This window comes from Acinonyx jubatus, chromosome D3 (genome assembly GCF_027475565.1).
Source record: "Acinonyx jubatus isolate Ajub_Pintada_27869175 chromosome D3, VMU_Ajub_asm_v1.0, whole genome shotgun sequence".
NCBI classification, from domain to species: domain Eukaryota; kingdom Metazoa; phylum Chordata; class Mammalia; order Carnivora; family Felidae; genus Acinonyx; species Acinonyx jubatus.
Genome location: NC_069392.1, coordinates 15,848,415 through 15,870,946, shown reverse-complemented (window position 1 = coordinate 15,870,946; position 22,532 = coordinate 15,848,415). Strand labels below are relative to the sequence as shown.

At 43.3% G+C, this 22,532-nt stretch overlaps 1 protein-coding gene across 20 annotated transcripts in view; it reads left to right on the top strand.

The window, feature by feature from the left end:
- CIT (citron rho-interacting serine/threonine kinase) overlaps positions 1-22,532 on the top strand; it is a 166,409-nt gene that overhangs the window by 39,453 nt on the left and 104,424 nt on the right. For 17 of the 20 annotated variants that reach the window (XM_053206540.1, XM_027043931.2, XM_027043924.2 and 14 more), the window contains exons 9-10: positions 208-361; positions 20,565-20,748. In XM_053206540.1, the coding sequence (XP_053062515.1) occupies positions 208-361; positions 20,565-20,748 (338 nt within the window). Of the gene's footprint in view, positions 1-207; positions 362-19,389; positions 19,803-20,157; positions 20,749-22,532 lie in introns of those variants that run through there. The other 3 variants (XM_053206549.1, XM_053206548.1, XM_027043932.2) reach the window with 3 other exon arrangements.

Here is a 22,532-nt window from a genome sequence, read left to right as displayed (position 1 = left end):
GGATATTGAACTCTTGCAAAGGAACTAGGCCTATTGATGTGAACAAGCCATTTATTTTGGGAACATGCCTTTGGTCCAAAGTTAAGAGGGCACAAAACTTCCTTCTTTTAACAAAAAGAAACTTGCATATATGAGAAATACTTTTTTGGGGGGACATGAGAAACTGAGTTTGCTAAGGAAATAATAATTATTATTTTTTTGGAATAGCGGTTTTTGAAGTTTCCGGAGGATCCAAAAGTTAGCAGCGAATTACTTGATCTGATTCAGAGTTTGTTGTGTGGCCAGAAAGAGAGACTGAAGTTTGAAGGCCTTTGCTGCCACCCTTTCTTCTCCAAAATCGACTGGAATAACATTCGTAACTGTGAGTAGGGCTGCGGTCCTTCCTTTCTGGTGTTCAGATTAAGTGTAAACACTTAAGAATGTTCTGAAATTATTCTGGCCTGCAGAAGGTGGTATAAATTATATAAATAAGGGCCTCAATTATCTCCAGGGATAGAAAGGGCTAATGATGTAGCTGTCTGTAAGTGGTAATTCTTCTTTAAAATTGTTTGCACAGAATGGGGTCATTTATCAAACTCTATGCTTAAGTGGCCTTCACATCATCTCTCAGTAAGTTAGAGGAACAGACTGATGGAGTTCAAGGGTTGCCGGTTGGTTTGACAGAGTTTCTTCTAAGAGGAAAAGTGGACGTATGTATTTCCTTCACAGATTGGGAAAAAAGACTCAAAAATGAGGCAAAGTGCCAGGTTGCTCTGCAAATGGCCAAGCCTGCACGAAACCCATAAATGCCTCTCTGTGTTCGTGTTTGCCTCAGAAACATTTTGTCTTTGCTCACAAGCCTGTAAAATCTGTAACATAGACACACACAGCAGATTCATTCATACATACATCACTTTGGAATCAATTAGTGCAAATGAAATTCATTAAAAACAGATTTGATTTATTATTGACAAAACCAAAATGCTTGGGCTTTTACAAATTGGTGATTTTGGGGAACACATGGGTGGCTCAGCCGATTGAGCGTCCAACTTCAGCTCAGGTCATTATCTCACAGTTGGTGAGTTTGGGCCCTGCATCGGCCTCTCTGCTGTTAGTACAGAGCCTTCTCTGGATCCTCTGTCCAGACCCCCGACCCCCCCTCCCCCCCACCCCGACACACACACAACCGCGTCCTTCTCCCACTTGTGCACGCACTCTCTCTCTCTCAAAAATAAACAAACTTAAAAAAAAATTGATTTTTTTAAAACATTTTTTTATTTTTGGATGTGTTGATTGAATGTGCCAATGATTAGCATAGATTAGGGCCGGTAGGAAAGCAGTGGGTCTGACTGGGTTGTTTTTGTTTTTTTTAATTTTTAAAAAATATTTATTTATTTTTGAGAGAGAGAGCACGAGCAGGAGAGGGTCAGAGAGAGTTGGAGACACAATCCAAAGCAGGTCTGGGCTCTGAGCTGCAGCACAGAGCCCGATGCAGGGCTCAAACCCATGGACCGTGAGATCATGACTTGAGCCAAAGTCAGACGCTCATCCCACTGAGCCACCCAGGTGACCCTGTTTGAGTGTTTTATCTTTGGTGATGAGGGGAGGTGGGGAGTGGAATCCATTTCTAGGTGTCAAAACCAGACTTCTAGTTCGAGCCATGTTGTAATCCTAATATATGATGAGTTGGGTTAAGATCCCAGTGTTTTCCAGTTGAAAGCCATTTTGATGGTTTCTCTAACCTGCCCAAATGTTTAAGTAGGCTACATTTTTATAAATCTGCCTTAGCAAATTTATTTTTCTTCTGGGAGCCACACTGCTTAATTTTTCTAATCTTCAGGCATCAATCCCCAAATCTTCCAAGGTTCAGGGCTTTTAATCAATAGTATATTTTCAGGCTATTTTCTTTTTTGCTTTTAGAAAGATTTGATATAGTTTTCTTTAGATGCTGTTCAAATAGTCTTTTCTTGCCTTGCCTTTTTATCTCTGTAATCTTATTTTTTTTTTATGGTTATCCATTTATTTTTGAGAGAGAGAGAGACAGAGACAGAGAGAGAATATCCCAAGCAGGTTCCATGCTGCTAGCGCAGACCCTGATGTGGGGCTCAATCTCATGAACCGTGAGATCATGACCTGAGCAGAAATCAAGAGTCAGATGCTGAACAGACTGAGTCACCCAGGCACCCCGTCCGCCCTTCCTTCCTTCCTTCCTTCCTTCCTTCCTTCCAGACTGAGTGATATTCTCTCGTGTGTGTGTATACATACTACAAATTCTTTATCCATTCATCTGTTGATAGACACTTAGATTGTTTCCATATCTTGTCTATTGTGAATAATGCTGCCATGAACGGGAGAGCACAGATCTTTCTTCGAGGTACTGATTGCATTTTCTTTGGGTGTTCGACTAGAAGAGGGATTGCTGGATCATACGGTAGTTCTATTTTTAGTTTTTGAGCAACCTCTGTACTGTTGTCCTTAGTGGCTGTAACAATTAACCTTCTTACCAACAGTGTGTAAGAATTCCCTTTTCTCCACATCCTCACCAACTCTTGTTATCTTGGCTTTTTGATCATAGTCATTTTAATAGGTGTGAAGCAGTATCTCATTGTGGTTTTGATTTGCATTTCCCTGACGATTAGTGATGTTGAACACCTTTTCATATACATATTGGCCATCTATATGTCTTCTTTTTATTTTTTTCAAATTTTATTTAAATTTTAGTTGATGTATAGTATAATACTAGATTCAGGAGTAGAACTCAGTGATTCATCACTTACAACCCAGTGCTCATTGTTACAAGTGCCCTCCTTTGTACCCACCACCCATCTAACCCATCCCCCACCCACCTCCCTCCATCAACCCTGTGTTCTCCATTGTTAAGAGTCTCTTGTGGTTTGTTTCCCTTTCTTCTCTTCTCACCCCCTTTCCACATGTTCATCTGTTTTGTTTCTTAAATTCCACATATGAGTGAAATCATATGGTATTTGTCTTTTCTCTGACTTATTTCGCTTAGCATAATACACTCTAGCTCCATCCACGTTGTTGCAAATGGGAAGATTTCATTCTTTTTGATGGCTGAGTAATATTCCTGTGTGTGTGTGTGTGTGTGTGTGTGTGTGTGTGTGTGTGTGTCTGTGTGTGTGTGTATCTACCACTTCTTTATCCATTTATCAGTCGATAGACATTTGGGCTCTTTCCATAATTTGGCTATTGTTGATAATGCTACTATAAACATTGGAGTACATGTACCCCTTTGAATCAGTATTTGGGTAAATACCTAGTAGTGCAATTGCTAGATCGTAGGGTAGTTCTATTTTTAACTTCGAGGAACCTCCATACTGTTTTCCAGAATGGCTGCACCAGTTTGCATTTCCATCAACAGTGTAAGGGGGTTTCCCTTTCTCCACATCCTTGCCAACATCTGCTATTTACTGTGTTGTCAATTTTAGCCATTCTGACAGGTGTGAGGTGGTATCTCATTGTGGTTTTGATTTGTTTTTCCCTGATGTGTTTGTCTTCTTTAGAAAAATGTCTTTTCATGTCCTTTGCCCTGAATCTTGATTTTTCAAAATCCTGATGGCTTTTATGGGCTTCTGACTCCCAGTGCAGTGGCTCTGGAGTGTCATGAAATAGGTTTGCTTTAAAAAAATGTCTTTTAATTTTAATTAACCTTATTTTGGAATAATAATAGGTTCATAGAAAGCTTGCAAAGACAGTACAGAGAGTTCCCACATGCCCTTCTCTTAGCGTCTCCTAATGTTATAACATCTTATATAACGGTGCCACATTTGTCAAAACTAAGATTAATATTTGCACATTGCTATTAATCAAACTTCAAACTTTATTCTGATTTCACTGGTTTCTCCACTCATGTCTCTGTTCCAGGAGTCAGTCCAGGGTGCCATATTGCAGGCACCTGCAGTAGGCACATACTTAGTGTAGCTCAGCCAATGAGGGGCATCTTCATGTCCCCCGAGGATTGGTAGTGCGTTTTCCTGGAGGTTCTGTCGCATCCCTGACAATGCAGAGAGACACGGTATTCACTGAGCTTCTCCTACGAGATTTCCCTGTTAGGGAAGTTCACTAAGTTTCCCTTGCAGAATTTTTTTAAACCAACCTCTGATCCCTGCATATTTGCAATCAACTTGGGGTTGTGTGATTGAAAACATTGCTGGGCTCCATGATCTTTGAGCTACTTTCCAACTAGGTAACTCTAACAGAAATTATGCCTTTGTCCAGTCCCAGCTTTTCCACAAATGCATGTTGAGTGACTTTCATTAAGCAAAACCCTTGAAGCCGAGTTTATGGTTGCTGTTTCAATGCCTTGTGGTTCCAGGGTATTAAATATCTGTACTTTTCACACACAAGATTGTCCCTTGATGAAAGTAACATTAGCCTTTCTGCTGCCTCACCCCTAATTCTTCTTTTTCTTGTTGTAACCAATGAAAGGAAGTACTGCTTAACACAGCAGGTAATAATCTTCTAAAACTCATCATCTCAAGAGGTGGTCCTGGCAGGATATATGAATGTAGTTTAAGAAGGGTCTGGACAAATTTATGAATGACAGAATCGGGAGTGGCTGCTGAGGGGAACTAGAACATGCCTCAGCTTTCACGCTGAAGTCAGACGGAACATCTGCGTCCCCCTGGGTCCAGCCTCTTAGGGTTGCTCTGGGCAACAGTACACGAACCAGGAACCTGACCCAGTTCAGGAACCCGTATTCTCTCAGCAAGTCAAAGGCTTTGTGATGAGTTACTGCCCCATGAAGGTCCCCAGGTGCCCATTACCCTGATGTTTCATTCCCACCTTCGCGCGATCAGATGTCAGCTTATGTTTTCAGCTGCTTATTATTATCATCATTATTTCAAGGTGGCTTTCCAAGTTCCAGTAGGAGACTTCTTAAGTATACTGGCTGCCCTGGACTTTGCAATTCCAGTGATGTTTCCAGTATTGGGCAAGAGTCTGGTGGTACCCAGCCTGATATTTTCTGAGCTTCTGGAATGCTGAGGTCAGAGGGCCTCTCTCATTCATGCCTTCGGGGTTACGCCTCCATTTCCTGGCATCATACACTTGCTCCTGTTAGTGGGGAAGTTTTGCTGCCTGCTGTGCTTTTCTAGTCACATCTGTTAAAATATCTTCCTTGCACAGACATAGTGATGTCATTGGAACCGGCATGCTTGTCCCTTTCGTCCAACACCGTTACGTCCTGACGGGGAATGCGAAATGCGAACATGGATTGTGGAAATATCCTGGAACGTCTGTGGCTAATGCTCAGACGTTGTCTGTTACTTACGACACAGTCTTCTTCTAAATTATGTTCTTTTCACTATTCTCAGAAAGACCTAGCTCTTGCAAAATGATTGTGAGTTTTCAGGTCCTTACCATTTGTTAGCAGAGGGTACATTTCACTTCCACTGGTAGTGAGTGACTCGGTGGTGTTCCCATGCTGTGTAGGTCTCTTTTTTGTCATTGATGATCATTGTGCACTACCAGGCCCTGAGTGGCCATCATAAAACCACAAATGCACAGTCCTGTGGTTGTTCAATAAACCTGGGGCATGATGGCCTTTGGTTTAAAGGAAAGGGATCTTGTGGCTTTGTGTCATCAGGTGAAATCTTTACATACTGTTCTATGCAGAAATAAGCACCATATAACTCACTGGGCATTTTACTCCAGTCCTTAATATGGTAGGAAGTATTGGTTAAGTAGCCAACTAGCTGTTTAAATACATGACACTGTACGACTTTGAAACAGTTCTGTCAGAGGTAAGGATTATTATGCCCATATTACAGATGTGGACACTATGTTAACTTGTCTCAGGTCACATAGTGAGAGAATCGGGATTTGGATCGAGGTCTGCGTGACTCTAGAGCCCGTGCTCTTTCTACAGAACCAGGCATGCCTTGGCGTAGATCATTGTTGTTAGTAATAGTGTAATAGTGTTTGTGGTGATGACAAATAATAAACCATGTCACACTAGGGGTGGTTTAGTCTCTGCATCTATTTAGCACATCTGGAATTCTTGAATCTACAGGATTCGTCATGATGTTGAGTGTCTGCCTTCTTCCTCATTGTGCTAAGCGTAGCTCTGTTGATGGACAAATTTGGATATGGTCCTGTCTTCAGGGAACTTATAGTCTAAGCTTCAGGTCTGCTTACATCTGTTCCTGTTAAATTGCTGTAGCCCGAAATCATAGAAAGATTAATGCTTAGTGGGTCACTCATTGGCTTACTGAACCACATGTGCCTGATTTTAAACAAAATATGGACTATGAACTGGTGACCCCTTCCCTACATATGGCATCCTGTTCTTCCTGTTAATCTGTTAACCTCGCCAAGCTTCACGTCTGGCCTGGGAAAGGACAGTATTGGATTCAAGACCCACTTCCAAAATTGGGGTTTATAGTCTTGGGATGAATTGACACGACCCAACTCTTATTTTCTGGTTATTAGAACAGGGTTTCTCCAGGAACCCTCTTGCACAGTTGGTAGGAATGCAAACTCGTGCAGCCGCTCTGGAAAGCAGTGTGGAGGTTCCTCAGAAAATTAAAAATAGACCTACCCTATGACCCAGCAATAGCACAGCTAGGAATTTACCCAAGGGATACAGGAGTGCTGATGCATAGGGGCACTTGTACCCCAATGTTTATAGCAGCACTTTCAACAATAGCCAAATTATGGAAAGAGCCTAAATGTCCATCATCTGGCGAATGGACAACGAAGATGTGGTTTATATAATACAATGGAATACTACTTGGCAATGAGAAAGAATGAAATCTGGCCATTTGTAGCAATGTGGATAGAACTGGAGAGTGTTATGCTAAGTGAAATAAGTCAGGCAGAGAAAGACAGATACCATATGTTTTCACTCATATGTGGATTCTGAGAAACTCAACAGAAGACCAGGGGGGAGGGGAAGAGGGGAAAAAAAAAGTTACAGAGAGGGAAGGAGGCAAACCATAAGAGACTCTTAAATACTGAGAACAAACTGAGGGTTGATGGGGGGTGGGGGAAGGGGAAAGTGGGTGATGGGCATTGAGGAGGGCACCGGTTGGGATGAGCACCGGATGTTGTATGGAAACCAATTTGACAATAAATTTCATTAAAAAAAAAACAAAAACCAAAACCCAGGGTTTCTCAACCTTGGCACTGGTGACACATGGGACCAGATAATTGTGATGGGGCTGTTGTGTGAGTGCAGGATATTCAGCAGCACCCCCTGGCCTTTACTCCCATACATGCCAGAAGCACCCTCCCCCATGCAGTTTGTGATAACCAAATAGGTCTCCAGACATTGCCCAGTGTCCACTGGGGGCCACAGCCACCCCTGATTGAGAACCGCTGATTTGGAAGGATCGGCCAGGTTTTTACCAGGAGAGAAAATATTGCAGTAATCAGAATCACTCATGACTGCCATTGCTAACAAGCAGTGGAACCGTAGTCCAGACTGTGGTTCACTTGTTGTGTGGAGTGTGGTCTGTGGACCAGCAGCATTGGCATCACCTGGGAGCTTGTTAGAGATGCAGAGACTCAGGCCCCTCTAGATCTGCTGAATCAGAGGCTGCACTTTAATAAGATCCCCAGAAATAAGATTCCTGTGCATATTAGCATTTGCAAAGCCCTGCAAGAGGAGAAAATTCATTCTGTCAGCCTTAGGGTTTCTCGTTCATCTTTGTGGGGTCTTTCATTTTGTCCTCTGGGCCTGGGAGAAGGGAAGACTGCTTTTTGGCTGAGGACTTCCACGGGTGGATGGAACTGCTTAGAAATGCTGGGTTTTAGGCTCTGCTTTTGAGGGATTTAAAGCTTTTTTCTCAGACGGACTTTACAACCTTCCTATCTTTCAAGATGGTGGCTTGACTTAATCTCCACCTGCTGATAGCAAATAGGTGGTTGTAAAAAGGCATTTTGTGCCTTCTACTCCACATCCTCCACCCAGCTTACTATTGTTCCTTTTTTATTAAAAAAATTTTTTTTTAATGTTTAGTTTTGAGAGAGAAAGACAGAGCACAAACAGGGAAGGGGCAGAGAGAGAGAGGGAGACACAGAATCCAAAGCAGGTTCCAGGCTCTGAGCTGTCAGCATAGAACCAAACGCAGGGCTCGAACTCACGAACTGCGAGATCATGACCTGAGCTGAAGTCAGATGCTTAACCGACTGAGCCACCCAGGTGCCCCCCATATTTACTTTTAATTAAAGATGGACTAAGTTTTCTTCATTAACTTTTTAGATGTGTATTATATTGCCATGCCATTTATTAAGCACCTAGTATGTGCCAGGGGCTCTGCAAAGCACATTCTGCATATTATTGTCCCATTTACTTGCTACAGCTCTATGAGATGGGTGGTATGATTAGTCCCACCGTTCAGATGAGGACCTTGAGGCCTGAGGAGATGAAGCCACTTGGCAAAGGTCACAGAGCGAGTAGTTGGCAGAAGTCAAATTCGGGTCTCTCAGACTCCCAAGTTCTCTTTGCTTGTATTTATTTGAAAAAGTTGTATAGTTTGTGGTAAAAAAAAAAAAAAAAAAAAAAAAAAATTCAAGTGACACAGAAGTTTAAACAGTGAAAATTGTCTCCTTCTCACTCTGTGCCCATTGCGTCTCCCTAAAGTGAACCACAATTGTCAGCTTCTTATGTAACTTCCCAGAATATTCTGTACTCACGTAAACACCAGTGTGGCCTATACCCTTAACAACATCGCTATACTGTCTCCCAAGAAATCAGGAGTTTTTATTGTCAGGTGATTTTCCTGCATCATTGATATAAATGAAGAGATCTTCATAAAACCCCTGTTTATCCTTTGAATTGGCCGCTCTGGCATTGATTTATGATGAACAGTGTTCTTTTCTTCACAAATGAAAGCCCCTTATGGTTTTAACATGAATATTTCATTTATTTATTTTAGTGTTCTGCTTTTAGAACAGCATTATCTCAATGGCTTGTGAAGTGTGTGTGTGTGTGTGTGTGTGTGTGTGTGTGTGTGTGTGTGTTGGTTTGTTTTGGGTCTTTTTCAGGTCTGCTTGTTTTGGGTTCCTACCATTCGAGCAGGTTTCTGTCCATGCTTTGTTTTCAGAGCTAGTTCAAGGAGGTTGGTAGATGTGCTCCTATATTCACCTTGGTTGCCCCTCAAGTGTATCTCCCTGTTGGACAGCCGCCCAGTTGCTTCAGGGGCAGGAGGAAGTGAGGAAGGGAAGCTGGACTGTTTAGGGGATCAGCCTGTGAGAGAGGAGGGTAGAAAGAGGGAGGATGCTATCGTAGTGATGGCAGGAACTCAACTCACTAGACCAGGAGCATGTGGGCACCTGCTTCTCCAACATAAACAAGGAATAATGAAGACATGTAGTCAGTAGCTGTTACAGGCTTATGGGCTATACAGGCAAATATTTATGTCTCTCTTGGGGATTGTTCTGTTTTTAGAAAGTAAGTTATTGATAGGAGAAAATAGGCTAAGAAGAGCTAACTGCTTATAAATTAGGATTATGGGATTTCCCTGCTCTAGTCTGAATTTAGAAGCTACATCCAGAAATGTTAAAAATATGCAGCATTTCACTTTATTCCAAGATAAGTTGAGATGGCTTATTTTAGAGATAATTGCAATATCAAAAGGATAAAAATAAATAAATGTAGGAATCTGGCTGAAGGAAATAGCACAGTAAAGAAATCAAGTCAGAGATAAAGGTAAAAACAAACAAGTTCTGGTCAAGTTGCTGGACAAGGACAGATTTGGGACTCTTAGCCTCCTAGTGGCCAGAACAAAAAGGAAAATGGGAACAGTTACACTTGACCCTTGAGCAGCATGGGGGTTAGGGGTGCTGACCCCTACATAGTCAAAAAGCTGCATATAACTTAAGACTCCTCCAAAACTTCTTTTGTTTAATGTTTATTTATTTTTGAGAGAGAGAGCGAGAGTGTGAGCAGGGGAGGGTGGAGAGAGAGGGAGACACAGAATCTGAAGCAGGCTCCAGGCTCTGAGCTGCCAGCACAGAGCCTGTCGCCTCGCTTGAACCCACAAACCGTGAGATCATGACCTGAGCCAAAGTCCAACGCTTAACTGACTGAGCCACCCAGGTGCCCCTCCCCCAAAACTTCTAATAGCCTACTGTCGGCGAGATGCCTTACTGATGATGTAAATAGTTGAATAACACATATTTTGTAATGTGTATTACATACTATATTCTTACTATATTCTTAAAGTAAGCTGGGGAAAAGAACATGTTATTAAGAAATCATAAGGGAAAATACATTTACAGTACTGTGCTTTATTTATTGAAAAAAATTTGTGTATAAGTAGACCTCTGCAGTTCAAACCTGTGTTGCTCAAGGGTCAACTGTATGAGAGTCTCAGTCCCATGAGAGAAAAATCCAAAATGGTTTGCTCAGAAGAGAGCATTTTCTGGAGAGGATTTTCTGGATACTGAGCCCTGAGGAATTTCATCATTGGCTTCCTCATAAGTGAGACCTCCTTGTGACATGGTAGACCTCACCCCTCCCATACGTGCTCTGGGGACTTCCCTATGACTGCTGCTGCTGCTTTTTTTATTTATGTTTATTTATTTTTGAGAGAGAGAGGGAGAGGCAGAGAAAGAGGGAGACAGAGGATCCCAAGCAGGCTCTGCACTGATGGCTCCCCTCTGCGACGCGGGGCTTGAGCCCATAAACTGTGAGATCATGACTTGAGCCGAAATCAAGAGTTGGACGCTCAACTGTCTGAGCCACCCAGGTGTTTCCCTATGACTGCTTCTTATAGTGTCTCTTAGTGCAAGCCGACAGTGCAATGCTAAATTTCAGTTCAGTAAAATCACTTCCAAATGAGGTAAAGTAATGCCTTTCCTGGGAGAAGGCGAGGAATAGGTTTTTTTGGAAAGCCCATAAATTGGAGTCTTCAATCCTTAAATTCTCACCCAAAAACCTTCTACAACCAATCAAACATGGAAATCATTTGGCCAAAGATTCAAAAATGATATTAAACATCTGGGACTATATTCAGCAGCCAATTTTTGAGTCAATTCTGTGACGCGTGGCGATTGCATTTACGCTCATTTTCTGAGTGTGAAGTTTGGATAAAACTAAATAGGGTGGTTGGCAGGAGTCAAAAGAGGTTACAACCAAAGGACAAAGAGTAGGAGGTCCAGGTGGTCCACGACCAAGGGTTTGGAAACGATTTTCAGTGTCTCACCTCATAGAAAATAAATGTGGCCAACCCTGTTGCTCCCTGGTGGTGGAAAGAAAAGGATTATATTCATCTCACAGCACTGGCAGTTTGGGGTCTAAGACCCACCCTTCCTGTTCTTCAGACTCTGGCTAACAAAGGACACACACAAGGAACCGATAGCCAGCTAGGGATGGAAATATCCACGTTAGTCTTGGCAAGGCAAGTGCTTGATAACCTTTGATGCAGGGCTGCAGGAAATTTACCCACCCTCCCAGAGAAGAGTGGCAATTTTTTTAAATTGAAAAAAATACACACACATATACATGTGTATACATGCCGTTGACTTGATGAAGAAGTTAGGTCATTGTCTTACCTATTTGTCTCTGAGTCCTCAGTAAGGGATGATGGTGGTACTTATTCTTTCAGCCCCTATAAACTGTAAGGTAGCTCTAAAAGCTAAAAATAGATTCAGATTTGACTTTTCTGGCAAGAATATCCAGTAGAGGGGCTTCTCCTGGCCTAAGATGGGACAATATGAGCACCAAAAAGATTGCAGTGGCTTGAAACGCATCAAATATGTAACAGTTTATGAGTTCATAATGATAACTTGAAATCTCACTGGTCACTTCTAGCACTTGTTGCTAAGGGCCCCCAAGTCATTACTTTGGATGTTGCTAAATATAGAAAGAACCAAGCATTTGTTCTGCCTTCCTATTTGAACTATATTTCAGGGTAATCAAATCGTTGATGTGCTAATAAATGCAGAAAGAATGATGAAATTAGAAAACCACCATTCTGCAGCCCTTAATGAAATAATGGCTGTAGGCAATGCTCATCAATGGTTGCTGAAACCTTTAAGTGAAAGATTGGGGGGGAGGACCTTTATGGTGGAGGGATCAGGCTGATGTCATCAGAACCCATGGATCATTCTGAACATCAGAAGGCGGGAGACAAGCGGACATTGTATGCCCTCTAATGTCATGCATTAAGTAGACAGCACATCCAGAATACCAGGAGGTATTCCTGCCAAAAGAATTGAATATGAACGTACAGAAGGCCCTAAGTTGAACTTCCAGTTTATAGGAAACATGAGAGACAGAGAAACATGTTAAATGATGTCACAAGTTTACACTGAAACCAAGTTCAGAATGTGGGAAATTCTACAGAGACACGTGATCCAGTTTCTTAGACCAATAAATGGCATTAAAAAAAATTCAGTGCTGGGGCGCCTGGGTGGCTCAGTCGGTTGAGCGTCCGACTTCGGCTCAGGTCACGATCTCGCGGTCCGTGAGTTCGAGCCCCGCGTCAGGCTCTGGGCTGACGGCTCAGAGCCTGGAGCCTGCTTCCGGTTCTGTGTCTCCCTCTCTCTCTGCCCCTCCCCCGTTCATGCTCTGTCTCTCTCTGTCTCAAAAATAAATGTTAAAAAAAAATTAAAAAAAAAATTCAATGCTATAGATTAAGAGACATACCAACCAAATCAGTTTGTGAACCTTGGTTGGATCTTGATTCAAGTGAAAAACCAACTGTAAAGAGACATTTTTGGGATAACTGGAGAAATTGAACACAAACGTGTTGTTATATAATGTTATGGAGTTATCGTGGTTTTGTTGGGTGTGATGGAGGTATTGTAACAGTATTTTGGACGTCCTTATCTGTTAGAGCAGTGGTTCTCAACTGGGGGTGATTTTGCCCCCCACGGGACATTTGGCAATGGCTGGAGACATTTTTGGTTGTCATGACTTGAGGTGCTGTTGGCATCTGGTGGGAAGAGGTCAGGGATAACTGCTAAATGCCCTCCAACACACGACAGCCCCCTACAACAAAGCATTGTCCACTCCCACATGTCACTAGTGCCCCAGTTGAGAAACCCCATGTTAGAGATATCTACTGCAGTAGTTATGGGTGACATGATACCTTGTCCGGGGTTTTCTTTTAATAATCAACAAACGTGCAAACAAGACAGGGATGGGGTGGAATGGAATGGGAGTTGCTCGTTGTTGAACTTGGGTGAGGGGCATGTGGGAGTGCATTGTACTACCTTACTACTTTTGTGCCTGTGAAGATTTTCATAGTATTTAAAAATAAATTTTAAAATATTGGAGAAAAGGATACTACAGTGGTCTTGAGGGCGGCAGAGAATGAGTGCTATCTGATGTGTTGTTGGGTATAGGTAATTCAAGGGGGAAGATGCTAGAAGGGAACATTGTTGGGCACTAGAGTGATCGGGTCCTAGGGAATGGAAGCCGAGGGATGAGCTCCTTCATTGTTTGTTTATGTTCTGGGAGTCTCTACCTGGGCCCCAGACTGGCTCTATCCAGACCCACGCTGGCAGGGAAACGCAGTCCTAACTAGTTGCGGTTTGAAAGGATTCTCTCTTTGGAGCATTTCCAGCCTGAGTAGGTATTTTGCAGGTTTGCTGAGTACCTAGACCCAGAGAGCAGGGGGCAAACAAGGTAAAGCTACAATGTTAGAAGTCTGGTTGAAGTGTGATGCAGAATTGAGAGAAGGCATCTCTCAAAGCATTCTCTCAAAGCAAATCCATTATTCAAAGTTCTTTACCAAAAACTTGATGTTAAGCAGCCTGGTAGGAACATGGCTTTTGAGAATAGTGAGATTCTGACAGAGCCCACAACTCCATCGAGACCTGGAATCTGCCACCAGAGAGGGAATCTGCTTAGCTGTTGGCAGCCAGACCCTAGCATCCTTGAGATTGAGCGATTGATGCGTGCTTGAATAATGCTAACTTCCTTATTCATCTCCTTTGAAGACACCATTGTAAAAACTGATCACCAGCCAAATCAGCATTACCTTAAAGTCTCTTTATGACTTTTAGGGAAACAGAGACATGGGAGAAGTTCTTATTTACTTGAGTCTATTGGAAACTGGATCTAGTTTGTCTTCCTTTTGTATTTCTTCCACAACGTGTTGCTTGTAGGAGCTATACCTGACCACTTCCTACCCACTGGGGAGGAAATAGGGGACTTGCCCGAGGCTCTAGGGAATAGAGTCTGTTCTGATGGGGCTGAATTACTAACATATATTTAGTAACTAGCTCTATTTGTCTATCCCCTAACTTGTCTGTTGGCTCATTCCCATGACCTGATGATAATGGATATTGCTCTTCTTACCATTGGAACCTTTTTCTCCTGGAGTTGTTCACATCCTAAGAGTTGGTCATTGATATTCCTAAAAGCTCTGCTCTTGTGTCAGTTGTCACATTTTGCCACTTCTTTCTGTAGCCTGTCTGCTGTTAATCCACATCCTCTCTGTTTCTGTTATCACTTCCTTAGTGTAGAATTTGTCATGTTGACTATTGTAGACTTGTCCTTAAGAGGTTTCTAGCATCGACCTCTTCCAACCATTGCTCCTGCAGCGATGGTATCGGTCTCTGGCACTATCACCCACCCAGTGCTCTAAAACTCTCTCTGATAATCCTTTCTGTCAATCCGATCCAGGGTTCCCCCGCTTCAAGGTCCAGCCAAGATTTCACTTTCACTTCGTTCCCAGCCTCATCACCCAGGTCTTTCTCCGGCTGGTGCTCTGTGGCTTTTCTAAAGCGGTACTCTTCCCCACTCCAGCCCGCCAAGATCCCTTTTAACCAACTCTTGACATTCAATCACCTCCATGACACTTTCCCACAGGAACACACAAAATTCACTGTATCCCCTTCTGCAGAACTTGCCAGCGCTCCATTTATATATCTCTGCTTTTCATACCCACACCTTGACCTCTAAATGACATAAATAGCCTCCTCTTCACATACTTTGCAGTTCTCTGCCTTTGTACCATGGGTAAGTGCGATCGCATTGGTACTTCAGATTTTAAGGAATTGGAAGATGGCTAATTTTCTGGTCGTCTTCCTTTTAGTTTTGAACGTGGCATCTAATAAATGAATTACCTTTTTTTTTTTTCTTAAGGTGTGGGACATCATGGTAGATAGAACAAAGTTGAAAATGTTTTTGATTTAATGTCGAATGCCCACTGTGTTCCAGGCACAGTCCTGCTTCATTATATCATTACGCAATACTTATTTATGTGCCTTTGTCTTTTATGACACCACGTTGGCCATTATTCATCTTCTGCTTCTGCCACACACAATTCACCAGTGTGTGTAACTCACAGTGATGATTAAAAGTCATAGGAGTTTCATGAGCTATATCTAGTTCAGATTTTTGTTGTCATACTTGTTTTTTAACGTGCCAATTCTTCATGACTAAATTGGGTGCTCTAGGTTTCCTAAAGCGGCACTTGCATGAAATAGCCCATTAGGCTTAAGAAATTACCACACATCTAGGGTTCTTGTTAATCATTCGTTCCTTTAACCGAACAGATATTGAACATTGAATAAGGACAGCCAGGTGTTGGGTGTGTAATCGTGAGCACGACATTGTCTTCCCCCTCATGGAGCTCGTGTTCCAGTGGGGAAAGCAGGCACTAAACACTATACCAAAATTAGATAATCCCTTATATTTGTAATATTGTTGCTTGCATGGTATCCTGGAAAATTAAAGGTGGGAATGGGGTAAATGGAGCTCGGTGGACTATGTTAGAAATAAGTAGGTCTAACAGGACAAATCCATTTGGTTCTCTTTTCCTTGTTATTTGCCTTTTGTTTTGTTTTGTTTTGTTTTTAATTTGAAGGCATTTCAATTTTTTTCCCCCAAAAGCTTCTAATGAATGTCAGGATTAAAGAAAAGAGAGAGAATTTATAGGAGAGAGATTAACTAAAGCTCCTAAAATAGCTCTTTGTTTCTGAAGACCTTGTTCTGCCATCTATCTTATAATTGGGGGTGGGGGTGGGGGAACACTCCAGAACTTGCTTGCATAGCCCTTGCCACTACAGGGAAAGTGCCCTGATGAGACCTCATGCACAGGCTGATTTATTTTTTAAAATATATAGGAAAAGTTTTTTTTTTTTTCCTTAATGGCTTTTGCCAATGAACAGTTGATCTTAATATATGACTTCTGATTTGTCATTATTGAATGTGGTGGGTATGGGGGGGTGAGATGATGATTTCATAATATAGTATCAGAAAATGTTACTATAGGCACTCATTAACATATTTTTCAGACAGAAAAATCTCCACTTTTAAAGCCTCTTCATTTAACTCAAATATCAAATAACTTCTTTGTAGCCTGTATTATGCTAGGTGCTCTCTTTCCAAGATTCATTTTCTAGTTATTTAATTATATACCTGTTCAGCACCTACTGTGTGCCTGGCACTATACTATGTTCTCAGATGTAATATGTACCTCCATCAACATAGACTCAAATCCAGTGACCTATTAATACCTTTTTTAAGAAAAAAAATTACATTTTATGGAAATCAAAAAAGGAACATTTCCAGGGGTGCCTGGGTGGCTCAGTCGGTGAAGCATCTGACTTTGGGTCAGGTCGTGATCTCACAGCTCATGGGTTCGAGCTTCATGTCGGGCTCTGTGCTGACAGCTTGGAGCCTAGAGCTTGCTTCGGATTCTGTGTCTCCTTCTCTGCCCCTTCCCTACTCATGCTCTCTCTCTCTCTCTCTCTCTCTCTCTTTGAAAAATAAATAAACATCAAAAAAAATTTTTTTTTAAAAAGGGAACATTTCCTATAAGGTACATGAAAGGAGGATTAGACCCCCACGACAGATGTGGTCACATACTTTGTCGTCGTTAGAGTTGACCAAGTTTTACAGAATCCTTTCAAAATGTGGCATCCAGACTTTGAGCTACTTTACTCTTTCTGGTGCACCTGTTAAGACATGTATTGAACCTTCTCATTCTTTGTCTCTTGATCTCTCGCGTCTTGTCTCTTTGTTGGCACTTCTCCACCCGCAGATCTTGTTATTACATAGGTTCTGCCTCAGTGGATGTGGGGGCAGAACCAGAGAATCTGTAGTTCTAACCAAGTCCCAGGTGATGCTGATGTTGCCAGTCTGCAGATCACACTTTGAAAAGCGTGGGTCTATGTGATTTCTTCAGGTCAAACTGCTAATTCACTACTTTTCTCTTAGGCTGTGTCTAATCGTCTATTTAATGCATTCAGTGAGTTTTAACTTTGAATTCAATAACTTTCATTTTTTAAGTTTCTATTTGGTTCCTTTTAAATGTATGTGGTCCTTTTTTGAGAGTATCCTATTCTTTTATTGGAGTTTCTACTCATCTGCCTTGGTAATAAATTTATTTTATGGCCCATTTCAGATTGTGTTTTATCTGCAGTTTTTGCAGGGCTGATTTTCTCATTTCTTATATGTGAGGATGCTCTTTTGTGGTGGTTTGGGTGGTTTCTTTTTCCTCAATATATGTAGTTGTTGGTTTTTACTTTTTTATCGTAAACTCATTTCTAGCAGGGACTGTGTGTGTGTGTGGGCGCGCGCGCGCCCTGGATTGTGAGTGTCCCCACAAGTTGTTCTCCTGTTGTGTCTACCATTGCCCTCAGGGCTCAGTGATCCTGGGCCAGTATTGGTGTTAATCTCTTGTTTTGTAGTTCCCAAACTATACAGGATACTATAAATACAGACATCCTACCTGGGATTACAGTTTTAATAGCCAGTTTATTTCTTTCCCCCTAAAGGATCTTGGTCAAGGGGAAACATCCTTGTCACTTTCTGGTGGGTAGATAATTTCCAATTTGCTCGTTTCTTTTTGGCTTGAGGCTCTGGCTCTTTTCTTGCCTAAGTGTGGCCCTTATAAGCCCTCCTTTTCAGACTTTCCTGTTGTACTCAAACTGACTACCTGTCTAGAGCTTTATATCCCTAGCTTTTAATCTGTCTTGTGACTATCTCACCTGTTACCATCTGGTATATTTCATGTTGACTTCTCCTTCCTTTTATTGAAGATTGGCCCTTTTTCTAATCTCGACCATATGGGCTAGCTTTGAGCATGATGGAGTTTTTAAGAGAAATCTTATTTTATGGTACAGAATTTCTAAATCATAATTATTTCACAGAGGGTGGCTCCTACCCCTATATTAATCATACTCCTCACTCAGAAATGGAATTCTATTTTAGTCTCCCAAAGATAAATTAGTATATAGTGGAAAGGGAATTAAACTTCTGTTAGGAATGAAATGATATGATAAACACAAACATCCACATGAGTGTGTGTGTCATTTGCCCAGGGAAGAAGAATTTGCAACACAGATTGTGCTGTATCTCGCTAGCCTTCAATAACCGCAGGATCTGTCATGAACGTGTATCTCGTGTGTGCAATAACGACAATAGCAGGTGATCTTTACAGAGTGTTTACTGAATGCAAAGAAATACACCAAACACTTTATACAGAGTTTTTTCATTTAAACCTCCCAACAGCCCTTTGAGCAAGTTGTCTCTATGTTGAAAATGAGGCTCAGAGAGGTTAAGTGACTTTCCCAAAGTCACAGAGCCGACAAGTGGTGGAGCTGAGATTTGAACCCACTCAGATTAAAAAAAAAATTTTTTTAACATTCATTTTTGAGAGAGTGAGACAGAGCACGAGTGGGAAAGGGGCAGAGAGAGAGGGGGCACACAGAATCTGAAGCAGGCTCCAGGCTCTGAGCCGTCAGCACAGAGCCTGACGTGGGGCTCGAGCTCATGGACCGCAAGATCATGACCTGAGCCGAAGTTGGCTGCCCAACCAACCGAGCCACCCAGGCGGAACCCACTCAGATTTTAAAGTAAGGTGCCATTAATGACAATGCTTCCATGTCAGTATCATCTGTGAATCTCCATATATTTCCTCAGTCTTTATCTGAAGTTTTTTGGCATGGAAAACTTCTCTTTCTGATCCTTATGAAATGTAATTTCCATTCTTTTTCTTTTTGCTTAAAAAAAATATATGAGGTAATTGAAATCAGGTTGGATTTGAGGCTATATTGATGGAAGTACACATGGGATGTGGGCTGAAGCATTCAGTGTAATTTTTCTTTCCATCAGCTAATTTTTAAAGTATTAAGCAAGTAGATTCTGATGCTAACAGGGAAGATTTAAATTCTCTTGAGAGCTTGGAGGTGTTAAATAATTTTCTGGTAGTGCCTTCTATGTTTTCAGTCTCCAGCCTCATCTCGGGTGTACCTGAAGCTCAGCGAATGCCCCTGGGCACTTTCCAGGAGCAGCCAGACCTCCTGGTGGAGGCTTCCTTTCCTGACCCCCTCCCCGCAAGCCCTCACCACTCCCATCTGCTCCCCGGCATTGCTTCCGATATTGTTGTCATTGGGGTACTTTGGAAACAGATTCTCTTGGGTCTGTAAGCTGAAAACAAGACTGCTGCTCCTGTCTGGTGCACAGCTTAGTTCAGAAAACGAGGGGTTAAAAAGGAAGCCTGGACTGTGACAACTGTCCTAGGGGGCGCTGTAGCGAGCTCCGGCAGTGACTCATGCGGCTCTGTCACTTGGATCAGCATTGGCCCCTGCCACGCAGGCGGCCAGGTGGGGTTACAGCCAGAGCACGCACAGAGTGGGGAGCATGAAGCCTGCACTGCGGGGGCTGTGATGCCTGGCTTGCCAACTCAACCGGCCGGTTCGCCACTGACGCCTCAGCCTGCAGCCATGGTAACGCTTCTGGCCCGCTCCACCCCCCGGAGCCCACCACAATGGGCAGCTTCCTGGTGACTGATGGGCGAGTGTCCCCCGTCCCTGGCCGAGAGAGCTTAGTAGGTCTGCAGGAAGTGGAGAAGATGTAAGATGCCCCTAGCTGGGAGTCATGCCTTAACGAGGTAGGACGCCGATGCCCATCGGTGCATTTACACCATCAGCGCACAGGGGTGCTGTAAATCATCGGGAAGAACTTTATTTGGCTGGTGTTTCATTATGCTGATTAAACTGCGGTGGATTCGGGCAGCATGATTGAGGTGGGGAGGAGGGATAATGAACTAAAAAAAAAAAAAAGTGGTTGATAAGAGCTCCGAGCATACTCCTCTGGATATGAATGAGCTAGACTGCAGTGCTACCCTAACATGAGTTACACACCTCCCAGATCCCCTCTCCTGCTCCTTCCTCTCATCCCGGTTAGCCCACGAAATGTATACATGCCATCTTATTTCAGTGGGTAACATTAAATATTAATGACTTAGAGCTGTCCAGGAGAGCAAACAAATAGGTGTAGGTCAGCTGGCATGCTGGCACCTGCCAGCCTGACGCTCTGTCGAAGCGTTCTGGAAATCTCACGAAGGAGCCACTTGCTCACATGAGTTCCCCAAGTGCTTTTGTTCCAGCAAGTGACCTGTTTGAGTTTCTCCTTCAGTTTTACCCCAGCGGGGAAGGCAGCCTAACTGCCGGTTGGTGGCCATGTTGGCAGAGAAGGGGTTAATCTCTTGTTGCTGTAAGAGCCAAGGCTGGGTCTGCCTGTGTGAGCTAGATTGAAAGCAGGCGCTGCAGTGCCATCGGGAGCCGCTGAAGGAGTAAGACGATTTTCTCCGCAACAGTGTCGAATCCGTCTGAATTTTTCTCTCCCCCTCTTCTTGTTTTCCTTTAACCAGCTCCTCCCCCCTTCGTTCCCACCCTCAAGTCTGATGATGACACCTCCAATTTTGATGAACCAGAGAAGAATTCGTGGGTTTCATCCTCTCCGCGCCAGCTGAACCTCTCCGGTTTCTCGGGCGAAGAACTGCCGTTTGTGGGGTTTTCGTATAGCAAGGCACTGGGAATTCTTGGTAGATCTGAGTAAGTGAAAATTTGACTTTCTGAGGACCTGCACTGATGCAAAGGTGGTGGGGGGGAGGTGGCGGGGTGGGGGGAGTGCAGTGAAGGGAAGCCGTTAATCAGCCTGCATTGGGGGAGCAGTTTACCTGTCTGGGCTTTGGTGGGGCAGAATGTTCATATTCTCATTTTGCTGTGTTTCAGGTCCCTCTTCCTCTCCCTAGCATCATAATTGTCAATTGGGTACTTTGGGTTAGTTTTTCAGTGTTTGGTCTTCTTTAGAGGAGAGGAAATAGTGGGGGATTACCTAGCAGTGCAAATGCTTGGTGGAAGGAGAAACTATGCAGGGTTCAAGTGAGCTGTCCGTCTATTTATCCTTCTGTGCATCCGTCTCCCTCTCAGGTGGGTGGGTGGAGGTTGCTATCTTGGCTGTATTGAGCGAGATCTCATAAGCTAAAGGTTTATGATGGCTTAGCTGAGCTGCAAGTGGCTGTACCCAAGCTCTAACAGATAGATGGTGCTCGGCTCCGCTCGAAGTCTGCTGCAAGATCAGGGATCTGGCAGCTGAGCCTTTTTGAGCTGGCGGAGCGCTGGTTACCAGAGAGAGCCCCGTTACCGTGAGCCACCGGGAGGGAGTATGATGTCGCCGAGTCATTGATTCACAGAAATTGGGCTTCTTAGGGGAAAAAAACCAAACAAACCAAGAGACTAGAAAATGGAAGTATAAACATCACTGTAAACCTCTTGACATGATAGGTCTCTTCTCCGTTCTTGAAAAAGCTCGTGAAAAACGCATTAACACTGCACTCAGGACCGTAGGGTCCTGGCTCCCAGCCTCCTGGAATTTCTCTCAAATTCAGTAGCTTCTGTGGATGTCGGAGCTCAGTGTCTTGCTTCATTCTGTGATCCGATGACATTCTGCGTTCAGAGGCACGAGTTCCTTGGGAAGGTTTTGGACTAGCTGTGTTATTCCCCCGATGCCCTGGCTTTCTCACTTGGAGGCTCTTGGGGTCATGTTAGGTAATTAGTTGCTGCCCACTTAGGAGACAAGCGGAATTTTATTTTCTCCTTGGCAGCATCCATTCCTGATTTGTTGTGCTTGTAGTTAAGATATCGATTTGAAAGCATGTGTTGGTTCTTGGATGGTATCTCCCCATGGGTGCTATTTTGACACTAGCGTTCCTCAAAAGATCTCAGACCATTGTGGAGAATTGGGCACTCGATATGAAATAGGGTTGTGGGTTGTGATTCAATTGGAGAGAGATTTTTATGTTGAAAGATGCCGCCATGGTCCTACTTTCCTCCTTCCCCGGGGCGCCGGCTAAATATTTGGGGTTAGATTTTGGTGGCGTCGGCCGTGCCTTTCCGACTAATTTGCTCTGCAGCCCAAGACAATCTGGATGGTAGGAGGAGAGGCAGAGAGCTCACTAGCTGTTGAATGCGCCATCAGATGGATTTGAAATAGCCCAGCAGGGCATCTGAAGAGCAGGGCAGAGGTGGAGGCCTGATGGTAAAGAACGTGTGGCTGGGGGGCAGCTTAACGTCGACGCACGCGGCACGCTGAAGGTCACAGATCGGGATGGAGGGAGATGTGGGGAGAGTTCTAGTTCTGGTTAGCAGTGGGCTGGCTGGCTCATGGTGAAAGCTTGCTTGGGGTACTAGTGATCGATCTGAAAAATTAGGGAGGACTTGAGGGAATTCGATTTTGGGGGCAAAAGGGCAGAATGATGTGGGGGATCTTAGGCATTGCAATTAATCTGAAGCGGTGTGTGATTAATGGCTTATGGTTCTGGAAGCCTGAATTTGCA